This window comes from Eptesicus fuscus, chromosome 9 (assembly GCF_027574615.1).
Source record: "Eptesicus fuscus isolate TK198812 chromosome 9, DD_ASM_mEF_20220401, whole genome shotgun sequence".
Taxonomy (NCBI): domain Eukaryota; kingdom Metazoa; phylum Chordata; class Mammalia; order Chiroptera; family Vespertilionidae; genus Eptesicus; species Eptesicus fuscus.
The window spans coordinates 93,175,520-93,188,593 of record NC_072481.1 but is presented as its reverse complement, the minus strand read 5'-3'; the positions used below and the strand labels follow the sequence as shown (position 1 = coordinate 93,188,593).

The following is a 13,074-nucleotide window of genomic DNA, read 5'->3' as shown; positions in this document are numbered from 1 at the left end:
GCAGCTAGTGATTGTAATTGTACTTTTATTCTCTTCGCAGAAAATGCAAGGACTCCAGAAATGTTACCGCTATTTTTCTTCCCCAACATCTATGGTATCCTTTATTTTGATTTTCTGTATGTTTGAAATTCTGCACACATTATTACTATTGTTTTATATGGTCAATATTTATTTAAATTTATATTTAAATTTTTTCTTGCTCTTGTTCTTTTCTTACAGTTCTTACATTCCTTTTGCATAAATAATATTGTCTAGAATTTTTTTAAGTCTCAGTTTTTGTTTGTCTGAATATATCTTAAGGACTATTTTTCCTGGGTATGGAGTAATTCTGGATTGGCAGGAGTTTGGGGTGGTGTTTTCTCAGCATGTTAAATCAGTCTATAATCTCTGGTTCTCATAATTTCTGTTGATTTATGCATTATCCTTCTAACTGTTGCTCCTCTGAGGGTACTTTGTCTTTTCTCTTTGGCCTTTTTTATTTCTTTCATGATCATCTCTTTGGTTTTCTGTAGTTTCACTGGGATGTGAGTAGAGATAGATTTCTTTGTAGTATCCTGCTTGGGGGGTGAGTAGGATTTCTAAAATCAGTGAATTGATGTTTTTACACATAAGTTTTAGAATACAGATTTTGAATGTTAGATCATTAAATGTTATTCTGCACCATATTGTCTCTTACCTTATATTTTTCTGTTAAACATGTTCTTACTGACTATTTTGACTATTCTTATCCTTCCTTTCATCTTTTCCATTCGTTTGTCCTTCTAGGCTTTACTCATTATAGTTGTTTTTCTGGAAGAAATTATGGGTAATTCTTTCTGGTCTGACAATTCACTTTTTTTGTTTAATTTGTTGATAAATTTATTTATTTAGTTTTTCATGTGTTGTATTTTTGAGTTCTAGGATTTCTATTTCATTTTTGTTCTATTTTTAAAATATTTTAAAATTAATTTCAGAGAGAAAGGGAGAGGGAGAGAGAAATAGAAACATCAATGATGAGAGAGAATCATTGATTGACTGCCTTCTGCACACCCCCAACTGGGTGTCAAGCCCATAACCCAGGCATGTGTCCTGATTGGGAATCGAAACTGACCTCCTTGTTCATAGGTCAACACTCAACCACTGAGTCATACCTGGCTGGGCTCTATTTCATTTTTATTCAAATATGCAGTATCTTTTAAATTTTTAGTTATCTGCTGAAATGTTTAACCTTGGTTTTTATCAACTTGATAAAACAGTGTTGTTTTATAATTTGTGTATGATTATTCCAATATTTAGAGCCCCCGTACTTTTGTTTGCATTATCTGTTTTTTTGTGCTGATTTTTATTCATGTTGTCATAGCTCCTCTCCCATCCCAGATAACTTTGATTATGTGCTAAATAGTGTAGTTTAAAAAGCTGATTATAAAAATAACTAGTGGCCCGGTGAACAGATTCGTGCACATTGAAAGGGAAATAATTAGAAGAAATATTTTTTTAATATATTTTGTTGATTTTTTACAGAGAGGAAGGGAGAGAGTTAGAAACATTGATGAGAGAGAAACATCAATCAGCTGCCTCCTGCACACCCCCTACTGGGGATGTGTCCGCAACCAAGGTACATGCCCTTGACCAGAATTGAACCTGGAACCCTTGAGTCCGCAGACTGACGTTCTATCCACTGAGCCAAACCAGTTAGGGCAAGAAATATTTTAATATTGCTATTTGCCCTTTCTCCCTCAGCACCTGGGAACCAGGCAGAGGCTCCGCCACCCTCAACTTCAGCTTGTCACACCTGCCTTGGCCTGGTGCCTCCCACTCACCTGCTCCACCATCCCGCAGTGGTCCTGCTCTCGCTCTCCTCAGGGCCCATCAGAGCCAGTGCCTCCACTGCTGCCTGTTGCCAGTGCCACATGGCTGACGCCCACCATGTTCTGTGCTGCCCCCTGGTGGTCAGCGCACATCATAGCGAGCGGTCGAACTCCTGGTCTCCCAGGAGAACTCCTGGTGGAACCACCACCCAAGGGGACAATTCGCATATTAGACTTTTATTATATGGAATTTGAGGTTTATGGGTAATCTTCCCCTAGGGATGATTTTGTTTGCTTCTTCCATATGCCTCTGGATAGTAGCAAACCAGAATAGATGTAATCCAATTCGAGGGACTGGAATTTGGGGGACTGTCCAAGGACTTAGGTCAGGGCTACATTCTGAGCTGCTTCAGTCATGCTCCTAGAGTGTAGTTCTTATGTTGCCAAATGAAAGCACAGGGTCACAATGGGGCCCCCATACTTGACAAGCCAAAATTCTGCCTGCCTGGCCTTAGGCATCATCTAAATCCCTGCTTCATGCCCTTTTACCTCTTTTGGGTTGGGAAATGCCCCTGGAGGAAAAGTGCCCCAGTTTCCATAGTCACCAATTTACCCCGGATTGCTGGGTACTTCTTCATAATCATGGCAGCTCCCCTGCCTTTGGACGCATGCTTGCTTGCTTTGGTTTTTTGGTTGTGTTAAAAGGTCTGAGTTACCTAATTCTCCATTACAAGAATTAGATGTTCTCCACATAAAATATTTATTGAATTCTAGTATCTGCTCTGAAATTTACTAGTTGTTTTAACCTTCAATAATTTATTTATATTACTCGAGTCTGTTTTCTCATATATAAAAAGAAGGATTTGAGCAGAGTTGCATGGGGCCCTGCAGTTCAGTTTCTACCTGATTAGCACAATTTACTCTAACTCACTGAGTAGATTTTATCCTAAGAGCCCAAAGAGAAGGATTACAGAATGCAGTGACTTGCTTTTCTTGTTTTTCCTATACCTAAGAGAATCTTGAATGTTGTAGGAGCCAGTACTGTAAGTATTTTAAGAAAAAGAGGAAGAAAAGCTTGTTAACAGATTTCCTAAAATCTTCTTTTTCTTTCCTGGAGTCACTGACTATTATCATGGATGTCAGTATTGTCAGTCCAAGAACCCCATTAGTCCTGTCTTTTCTGGGATCAGATGGAAACAAGAAGAGGACTGAGATCAGTCTGGCTAGCAGAATCTTAGGAAACCTTATTAGCCAGCCCACCAGCTTTGTGGGAGCAAGAAAATGCAGCATTTCAATCCCCCTTCCAAGGAGTGCATTTGACTAAGGTTTATAATGATCACAGAGCCCCTCCCCCATCCAGCATTGCATAAAGCCATCCCATTGCTATCACAGTCTGGACTAGATGATGGAAATCAGGAGCCCTTACAGAAAACACACAAGAAGCTGGTAACAGTGTGTTCTTTGTATTCCTTCTAGCTTAACAGTCTCTCCTACTACACTTCCTTTTTTGTGGTTTCATGGCATCTTTTAAGATAAGACACTTCTTAACTCCTCATGATCCCACACAAACTACCAACCAGGTGGAATGGAAAAATAAGCTCTTTACTAGTTTGAAGTCAGAGGGCCTATAATAGAATACTAATCCTGTAGAACAAAGGGTCAGAAACACTGGTCAAGACAAATTTATCTTCATAATCCAAACCTTAATTGGGCTGTTCTCCTATATTTCAATTAAATGTCTGTTTTTAAATCTCCCTTCAACAATTAATGTCTCTCTATCATAGCTTCCAGAAGTCTATCTGTGAAATAAATTACAATATTATAATTTTTCTCATGGCTATCAAGAGAGTACAGCACTTTCTTAGCTTACTATATTGTCAAGAATTTACATATCTGCTTTGTGCATTCAAAAGCAATCACTGAATTTTTCAATATAAAGAAAGGAAAATAGATACCTATGCCAAAATTAATGCTTGTAAACAGCCAAGAGAGCTGACATTACAAAGGAAGTTAGAGATTTGTTTGGGATGGTAGATTTGTTGCGGAAGATATATGAAAACTATCACCTTTGAAAGGGCCAGTGATAAAGCTCTGAACTTGGCCTTGGATTTCCACAGACTCTACGGGGAAGAAAGTCTGCCTAAGAACAGGATGTTAGTTGAGGGATTGTGTCGAATGAAAAAAATGAATGGATGGTCGGCCACAAAATTTTCCTCTGGCATAAGCATGCAGAAGGTAGCAATTCCAGCTGTGGCAGCTGCTGCCTCTGTGCCCTCCTCATTTACTTCCACAAAAGACTTGTGGACAATTTTTGATATAAAAAGATCTCCGGCTCTTGACATGCCAGACAGATCAGCCTTTCTAGTAAAGAGCTCCTCTATACCCAGGCTGGCCAGGTGAGAGTTGAGGTTGTAGCTCTCTTCCAGCTTGAACCTGGGCAGGTGGACATTGACTTCAATGGAACTCAGATTCTCAGGTTTGGTCCACTCATGCAGTTTTTCTAAGGTCAATTGATCTTCGATCTGAAATGAGAATGGGCAAAAGAAGAGGTGAGAACTACTTCACATAAGCAAGGTAATAAACAGTATTTACATGAATGGACTCATGTTATCAGTTGCTAATTAACTTCTTTCATGTTTTGTACCAAAATAGATGCCATTTTGAGGATTTCATTTCTTTTCGGCAATTGGTGGTAATAGAACAGAGCTGTGTTCCAAGCCATCAAGGGCCCAAGTTAAAGGGACTTTGGACATCAGATGCTTCAACTACCCATCCATCCACCCACCCACCCATCCATCAACCCAGGCTTTCCTAAACCCCTACCACACTGGATTACTGTGATAGGCCATGATGGCTGTTATTCCTTTAACTGGTTGATCGGTGCAAGGTAAAATTCAGAAGTTTTCTTCTATTTCTTCTATTCTAAACCCTACTGATCACTGTGGTTATCTGTGAACTCACTGTGCTGAAGTAATCTCTAATAGATTTAGCTTGTGGGTAAAAAAGAAAAGGGACTAGTTCCTCATCTAAAATTGGGAGAGGGTTAATAATAGTACCTACCTTATAGCATTGTTGTGAGCATTAAATGATTTAATGTGACACAGTAAGTGCCACAAGAAAGTCAGCTATTGTCATTAGCATAGTACTACTAATATTGGACTAGAATGGACCCATCATTCCACTTGTTCTACTGATGCTGATTATGTGTTTTATGAGGCTGGAGAATTTCTCTTTATAATCAGAGAAGAGACAAATATGAAAATACAATTAAAAGAAGGAAATACTGATTTTAATACAGACTTTATACATGCAAATAATTAATATTGGACCTCTTCCTGATAACAGTTTGGTTAGGGAGAGGGTAGAGAAAAACCACACAGCAGGCTAGAGACACTAAAGAAAACCATAATCTGCACAGATTTGCCTAGTCCTAGCCTGACAAGAAATGTCTTCGCCTTTAACTGAAATAAAATAGAAACATCATACAAAGTTCATATGAGAAAATAGGCTTAGCTTTCTTATGGGTCTTCTCTGCCATGTAGCTCTTAGAAATTTAATTCACAATCTATATGAATTTATGATGAGAATGAGCAGTGTAATAATAGGATCTCATAGTACAAGTTGAAGCTACGTCCTATAAATGTTTAGGGGTTTTTAATTTTAATAAATTTGTTTCAATAAAAACAATTCTAATTTTACTGCACTTTCCTCTAAAGTTCATTTAAGAAAATTCCTGTGAGCCGCCACTGACATGTTAAATTTAACATAGGTCCTTAGATGTCCCCCACCACAACTGTTCACTGACAGTCGCTGAAAAGTTAATCTTAGGGCTTCAGAGTAGCAAACATTGATGGGCTACTACCACACAACATACACACAGGCAGCCCCGCTGGGTCAGACGGAAACATGAGCATGAGCGTGGGAGCCGTTACCTTCTTCAGACCCGTGGCCTCGTCCTCGATGTCATCTGGCAGCAGGATGACCATGCTGAGCTCCCTGCCCTGGTAAGGCAGCTCCAGCACCCGGCACTTAAGGTCCTCGATGTAGCCAAATGGGAATTTGCTCTTCTGATACATCATTTTCACTGTTTTTGTGTCTTTCTGAACAGTCGAAAAAACCAAGACACTCACATTATCATCTGTGTTCTCTTAGAGCAAAGAACAATTTTATAATCACATCATCTCACCTTATTCAATCTGAAAGGTGCATCGGTTGTGGCCATTTTACTGAATTTCTCCTGCCAGTTTCCTTTGAAATAGATGGCATTAACTAGCACAAGTTTAGTCATATTATCAACCACGCCTGCAGCCAACAATTCTGGAATTTTCCCTAAAGAAATAAAGTAAGTTTTTTTTTAAAAAAAATTCACATATCAGCATTCCGTTTTTGAACTGCATTGAAATGCAATTCAAATTCATACTTTTTATTTAATTCCCATTAATGTATTAAGTTAAGGAAGCCCTTCCAGTGTGTTTCAACTGTAAATAAACCAACTAAAGATTTTAAAAGCTGAAAACAGGAAATCTTCTCTGCATTATATGAGAAACAATGAGCCTTCTTTGTGAATGGCCATTCTGTGGCAGGCATAAACAATATTTCTTAATGAAAATGATTTTTAAGTAAGTCATTTCTTCAAAGCCTCCAGGTGGAAGCTGCTCTCACAGACAGTATTTTAACAGAAATCCGAAGGTGAGGACCGTTAGTCCTCGGAAACACCAGTTCCCCTGTGACCACAGCATGGCCATGACGAACGCCTTGGATGGGAGACAGGTGTTGGGTAAGTGCCTGGCCTCAGACCTTGATGAGGTTAGAGAGAGATGTGGTGGAGAAACAGCTGAGATGGAGCCACCCCGACAGCTTAGACAGGACATTTGCCATATACTTATGGTCACAGGAGTTTGTGTCACAAGTATGAGAATACCAGAGGCCCCAGGTATGAAAATCGTGCAAGTGGCTCGCCCCCACCGCAGCAGCTGCCTCAGTCCCTGCCACCGTGGCTTTGTCCAGAAGGTCGTCTGGTCTAATTAGCATATTATGCTTTTATTATTATAAACTAGAGGCCCATTGCACAAAATTCGTACACTCAGAGGGGAGCAGGGGGAGTCCCTCAGCCTGTCCTGCACCCTCTGCAGTTCGGGAGCCCTCGGGGGATGTCCAACTGACGGCTTAGGGACCCCCGACTCTCCATGAGGAGTGGGCCTAGGTCGTCAGTCGGACATCCCTAGTGCTGCCATGGAGGCGGAAGAGGCTCCTGCTACTGCTGCTGCACTTACCAGCCATTAGCCCAGCTTCTGGCTGAGTGGTGCTCCATGTGTGGGAATGCACTGACCACCAAGGGGCAGCCTCTTTGTTGAGCAGGATCGGGCCAAAAACTGGCTCTTTGGGCATTAGACTAGGCCGAGGGACCCCAACAGTGCACAATTGCGGCCGGGAAGGGATGCGGGAGGTTGGCCAGCCAGGAAGGGACCACAGGAGGGTGCCAGGGCATGTGTGGCCCATATCACTCAGACCTGATATGCCGGACCCCAGCAGCAAGCTAACCTACCGATCAGAGCTTCTGCCCTCTGGTGGTCAGTGCAGATCATAGTGAGCGGTTGAGTAACCTTAGTATATCATTAGCATATTATGCTTTGATTGGTGGAACAGACGACCGACTGGATGACCAGACACTTTTCATATTAGGCTTTTATTACATAGGATTAGTGGCCCCATGCACAAAATTCATGCATGGAGGGGGGCAGCCAAGCCTGCACACTCTCCAATCGGGGACCCATTAGGGGATGTCCGACTGCCAATTTAGGCCCGATCTCTATGGGCAGTCAGACATCCCTTGTGTCTTTCTGGGACTGCTGGCTCCTAACTGCTCACCTGCCTGCTTGTCTGATCACCCCCAACTGCCTCTACCTGATATGATCACCCCTAACTGCTTCTTCCTGCCTGCCTGATCACCCCTAACTGTCCTCCCCTGCCGGCCTGATCTCACCTTCAATGGCTCTCCCCTGCCAGCCTTATCTTGCCCCCAACTGCCCTCCCCTGCCAGCCTGATCTTGCACCCAACTGCCCTTCCCTGCCAGCCTGATAACCCGTAACTGCCCTCCCCTGCCAGTCTGATCTCACCCCCAACTGCGCTCCCCTGCAGGCCTGATCTTGCCCCCAACTGCCCTCCTCTGCCAGCCAATTTGGTACTGATTGGTCTGTTTCTATGCCAGTCATCATCAAAAGATCTGCCTCCTAGCAGTCATCGGTTCCTCACAGTTCACCCAGATTTGGTTCTGATTGGTCAGTTTCTATGCCAGTCAGCGTCTCTGGGCCTACCTACAGGGTCTAATCAGGAAGACGGGGCTGATCAGCGGTCCTGGTGGAGGCATGGAGAGAAATGGAGGCACGACTGCTGGCCAGGCCCAGAGAGAAAGAGAGAGGCAAGTGTTGATCAATAGCTGCCACAGAGGCTATGGATCAGACCCTGCTTCTCTCCTCAGACCTCTCTCCAGGCCTGATTCGCAGCCCCCTCAGCAGTCAGTGCTGGGTCACCATGCCTGCAACTGTAGAAGTTAGTGCTGGGTCTCCACGGCAACACAGCACTGACTGCAGGACTGACTTCTGGTTGGTTGAGCCTCTGGTCTTTGTGGATGTGATGGACCCAGGATTCTTTTCCATAATCTGGGCCAGGATGCATTTTCCTCAAAGCTTTATCCTTTTTATCCTACATTCAATGTTAGTTTTAATTTTTAAATGTGGTTTTGTGAATTTATGGGGAAAATATTTAGCTGCTTCAGTGAAAGCATGTTGAAGTTCCCACTTTGAGGAATTTCCACATTTAAAAGCTGTCTGGCTCTGGGCAGTGGCAGAGGTTAGCCCCAGCGAGAGGGTGAGGGCAGAGGAAAAGGACAGGGAATCATCTGCAGGCTGGGAAAGTGGAAGGAGGAAAAGAACGGCCAGTGTTACTGAATGACATTCGGCCCACTCTCTTACCTTCAGTCTGCCCTTTGACCCACTCGTTTATCATCTTTCTTGCATCTTCAGAGGCTCGCTGAAAATCTACACTGGCCAGTTCAGCTCCATACATTTTCTGGGTTGAAGCTAAGAACTCCTGTTTAAAATAAAAAAGGTGAAAAAAAAAAAAAAAAGAACAACTCCCACCCCCACAACGAATAACTTCTACTACATACAGAAATGGTTTTATAAAATCCTTAAAAGCATTAGAAATTGCCCTAAAAGACATAAACTTCATTGTAACAAAAAAATTCTAACCCTTATACTTTTTGCATCATTGTAAAAAACACATAACATTAAATTTACCACCTTAATCGTTTTAAGTGTACAGTTCAGTAGTTTTTGTGTTGCATAAAATTTACCAAGTCTTTTCTAACCTTTGGCTAACATTTTCAGAAATAAGTACACACTGACTGTTCTGGGAAGTGAATTATGGAATTCACTCTTGCTTTAGTAAAACAGCCGGGGTCAATCTGTTCCTGTGAAGACTATCAAATGAAATCGAATCTCTAATGGGGACACGGCCATATGTGTAGATTCTGTATTGTTTTCTGAATGTTTATAAAATAAAAACTGACGTCTGTGACTTGATTGTGCTGGAAAATGTCTGCACTGTTTGGTGACTTTTAGAATGTGAAAGTAAAGTACTCACAGGGAGGAACTCATAGGATTTCTCTCCATATAACCTGTTAGCAAGTTTCAGAATATAGGGAGCCCCGCGCTTGTTGATATCAGCATTCAGACTCTGGAAACTGGAATGAATCTCCTTAACCGCATCGAAGTGAAGAGTCTAAAATAGAGAAAACATTCTTTCTGCAGCCATTTATTTTGAAACGGATTCCTTGACATTTGCTCCTATCAAATTAAATTAATACTTATATTACTAATTATCAATAATATCAGCCAAATACTTTATTAAAATTTCATTGAAGAACAAAAGAATAGAAAATCTCAAATGTATAGCTTTGTGAGACATAATTACGTCATAAGGTCTTTTTATATCACTTCTTTTTATAATAATAGTCTCATAAATATAAGTGGTTAATAGGCTAAGTATTTACCTATGTCTGCTTTTTCTCCAAAGAAAACAATAACTGGTATATTCATATATAAGTTCTGTATCAAAGAGAGTTTTACAGAAAGTTCTCAGAAATAAACAGTAAAATTAAGAATCATCCCCTATGTGGGAGCACAAAGATATTACAGAATTGACGGGGTTTTAAACCTACACTAACAGCAACAGTAACTTAAAAATAACATCTATAAACTTAACATTCAGCAAAAGTTTAATTTTCATGTTACAAATCAGGAATCCCTTTATGGTTTTATGAGTCCTGGGCTGGTTCCTTATTTTACACATAAAGAATAAACTTACCCAATGTACAAAGTCCAGTTACTCACCAAGATAGGGAATGTTTACACAGTTGTTGTGATAGATCTGCTTTAATGGAAAAGCAGGGGAACCCTTAAAACTATTTTTCCTGAGGTAATACAGTCCTTGGATAAACCTCAAAATAGAAGCTGACATTACCCTGCAAGAAGCAACTAACCATTATTACCAGGGGGTAAAATAAAAAGTGAGTTTTGGAAAATATAAAAGTGCTTTCATGCCTGCAATGGTAAAGAAGGTTGGTTGTTAAGATGATGCGGAAATAAAAGATTTGGAGCTGGAACAGATGGATAAACTTGAATCCAAGGCTGGACCTTCCCCAGTTGCTGGCACCTTGTACTCTTTCCCCTACTTCAAGGAGAGCTGGAGTTCCCGGCTCAGAATTCAACAAAGACCACACACACAGTGGTGCGGCCCACACCCATGAAGGCCAGGTGGAAGGCCAGGCATCACTGCTTCTTCTCGCTGTGACAGGGACCTGCCTTACCACCCAGGGCTTGGCCCAGTCCCTGCAGCGGCCATACCTCACTTCTTTCCTCTCCTTCGGACCCTCCTACCCACACAGGCACCTGTGCCAGGCCCCGGGCTAGGCCTCAGCAGTATATAATCCCACGGTGGCCTGTTCCCTCAAAAAGGCAACACCGCCAACTTCTCCACTCGGTGCCTTCCCTGTGTTACTTTGTGCTGAAAGGTAACATTGCCCAGCAGGCCTTTATTAATGAGTAGCGGGTTGCATGCAAAGCAGAAACTGGAAAATCTGAATGGAGAGGAGATGCCTTCAAAGATTTGCCCACTGCAACAGAAGCAGCCCACACCGGGGCGTTCACAGCTTTCTTCACTGCTGTATCCTCAGCCAATCAAAAAACAGGGCCTGGCACAGGTATGTGCTCAGTAAGGACTCAATCATGAGTGAGAGGCTGCATGTAAGTGAGCTGTTCTTGGGGCTTTTCTGGAAGTCAGGCCTCGTCGTGTGTCGCTGTGGAACACACAAGTACAGTGTTTAAAACACCTGTAAGAGCTCAAAGGCACGCCTTCTCAGCAGGGACTCACAGGGAACCCAGGCTCCTTTTGTTAGTTCCTGCTGACCTTGGACATCTGTGCCGCGGTCGTGCCTCTGGCCCCCAGGAAGACCATGGCCAGCGCCGAGGAAATGCTTATGGGGGAGATGAAGATGTTCCCGGAGGGGTTGTTGTCCTTCAGGGTGCGGAAGAGGTCCACTGCGAACCGGGTGTTGGCCAAGCTCAGCTCCTCCATGGTGAGGCTGCGAAACAGGACACAGGCCTAGCACACAGCAAATTAGGCAACGACAGGTCTGCACGTCTTCCCCGCCCTGAAACACCGGACACTTGTACTTCCTTTTCTTTTTCCAGGAGGGCAAGAGCACTGTCTCATGAGCTCACAGGGGGGAACCGGACCAGGATCCATCAGAGACCCGGGACAGGACCCAGGGACCCTGGAGGGCTCTGACTTGCAGACTCAGCAGCCAGGACTGGGCCTTTCCTGCTCAGCAGGGGAGCTCACCCATATCCCACCCTTTACCCGAAATGATAATTTTCTACTAGAAAATCATAGCTACCCACTCCGCATTAAAGCAAATTTCAGCAAAGTGATCAATTTTCCTCATTTTCAAGATTCAGTTGCGAATGTTTAGAGAGGTGAAGTGTCCCAAGTCTCAAGGCTGGTATAGGAAGTGAGAGATTGGAAACCCAGCACAGGCCTTAGGGTCGGGGTGCAGCCCACCAGGAGCAGGGACAAGCATCCTCTCTGACACCCTCAGGTGCTGGTGACTGGCCTTCCTCCTCAGCCCAGAAGCCTGCTTACCAATCCTGACTTGTCTCACAGCTTGTTTCCACAGAGATGGGCAAGGAAGGATAGTTGTGCTGGCTGCTTCCCTGTAAGAAATACATTCAGTTATGACTGTTGTTATTGGAAAGTAACCTCTAGGATCACATGGGCCTCCCCTCCCTCCCTCCATACTTTCCTCTCTCCCTCCTTCCCTCCCTCTCTCCCTCCTTCCCTCCTTCCCTCCCTCTTTCCCCCCCTTCCTCCCTCCCTCCCCAGCAATGAAAAGCTGTGCCTCCAGGGCTGCCTAAAAACTGTCACAAACTGCTCAGGGAGGCAGGGAGTTGGAAAAGAAATAAAAATATTATGATCTCAGGCTTGGCTCTGGCTTCCAGCTACAAGGCAGCGTCCAGTCCATCGCAGGCCCGCCAGCCTTTGCGCCCCCGATTAGGGGGTGGGTGGAGGGTGTTTCCAGTGTTGCCTGCAGCTCAGATGAGCAGTGCAGGCAGCAATCCCAGCGAAAGGGCAGGGGCTGCTGTACCAGGGCACCTAAGGCCAGGGCTGAGCAAAGCGTAGGCAGCTGGCAGATCCCAGCCCTGGGCAGCCCCCACCGGCTCAGTCTCACTTCCCTAATGGGCCTGGTGTCCGGACCTCACCCGTTGCTGGCTGCTTGAGAGGGACTTGGGATCTGACAAAGTCTGCAGCAGCAAGCACCGCCCTTATATAGTCACTCAGGTGGGTGCAGCTCTGGGCCGGCAGGAGGAGGAACAGGGTGGGGGTTGGGAGCCGGTAGGGAAAGAGGAAGTAGGGCGGCGCTGAAGGGCGGGGTGCTGGGGCGGAGCAACAGAAGGAGCAGGGTCGGGCAGCAGGGCCGGCACAGCAGGAGTCTGGGCACTGCCAGTAGCAGCCTAGATGAGGGTGGATTACTCTGGAGAGGAGCACCTTTTTGAGTCTAGGGAACTCAGTCAGATCTCTGGCAAGGACCTGATGGCCTAGTTCTTGTCTAAGTGTGAATCACTGAGAGGACTTAATGTATCACCTCTTAGAGGGCAAACTAGCCCCTCTGAATCTCATCTGTATACTCCAAATTGGTTGTTTTTCTGTGCTTTGTTTTTGTTTTGT

The 13,074-nt window shown here is 43.9% G+C and overlaps 1 protein-coding gene across 4 annotated transcripts; it reads right to left on the bottom strand.

Annotated features, from left to right (window-relative positions):
• Positions 1–3,368: 3,368 nt before the first annotated feature.
• On the bottom strand, positions 3,369–12,697 carry LOC103302224 (leukocyte elastase inhibitor). Of its 4 annotated transcripts, none has more exons than XM_054721570.1 (8): positions 12,609–12,697; positions 11,992–12,062; positions 11,257–11,451; positions 9,433–9,570; positions 8,760–8,877; positions 5,974–6,116; positions 5,720–5,887; positions 3,369–4,309 (listed from the first exon to the last, which is right to left on the bottom strand). In XM_054721570.1, exons 3-8 carry the CDS (start codon positions 11,422–11,424, stop codon positions 3,908–3,910), a joined length of 1,137 nt encoding a protein of 378 aa, XP_054577545.1. In that variant the 5' UTR covers positions 11,425–11,451; positions 11,992–12,062; positions 12,609–12,697; the 3' UTR covers positions 3,369–3,907. The 4 variants fall into 4 exon arrangements, with proteins under 4 accessions (XP_054577545.1, XP_054577543.1, XP_054577542.1 ...); XM_054721568.1 differs by having other exon boundaries at positions 11,257–11,431; positions 12,604–12,696; XM_054721567.1 differs by having other exon boundaries at positions 11,257–11,431; positions 12,609–12,696.
• Positions 12,698–13,074: the final 377 nt, after the last annotated feature.

Excerpts from the sequence above, each read along its gene's own strand:
- LOC103302224 (XM_054721570.1), bottom strand. The coding sequence starts at position 11,424 with ATGGAGGAGCTGAGCTTGGCCAACACCCGGTTCGCAGTGGACCTCTTC. Across the intron at positions 9,571-11,256 it reads CCGCGGCACAGATGTCCAAG|ACTCTTCACTTCGATGCGGT; the intron begins GTCAGCAGGAAC and ends TCTCTATTTTAG. Across the intron at positions 6,117-8,759 it reads GGTCAAAGGGCAGACTGAAG|GGAAAATTCCAGAATTGTTG; the intron begins GTAAGAGAGTGG and ends TTATTTCTTTAG.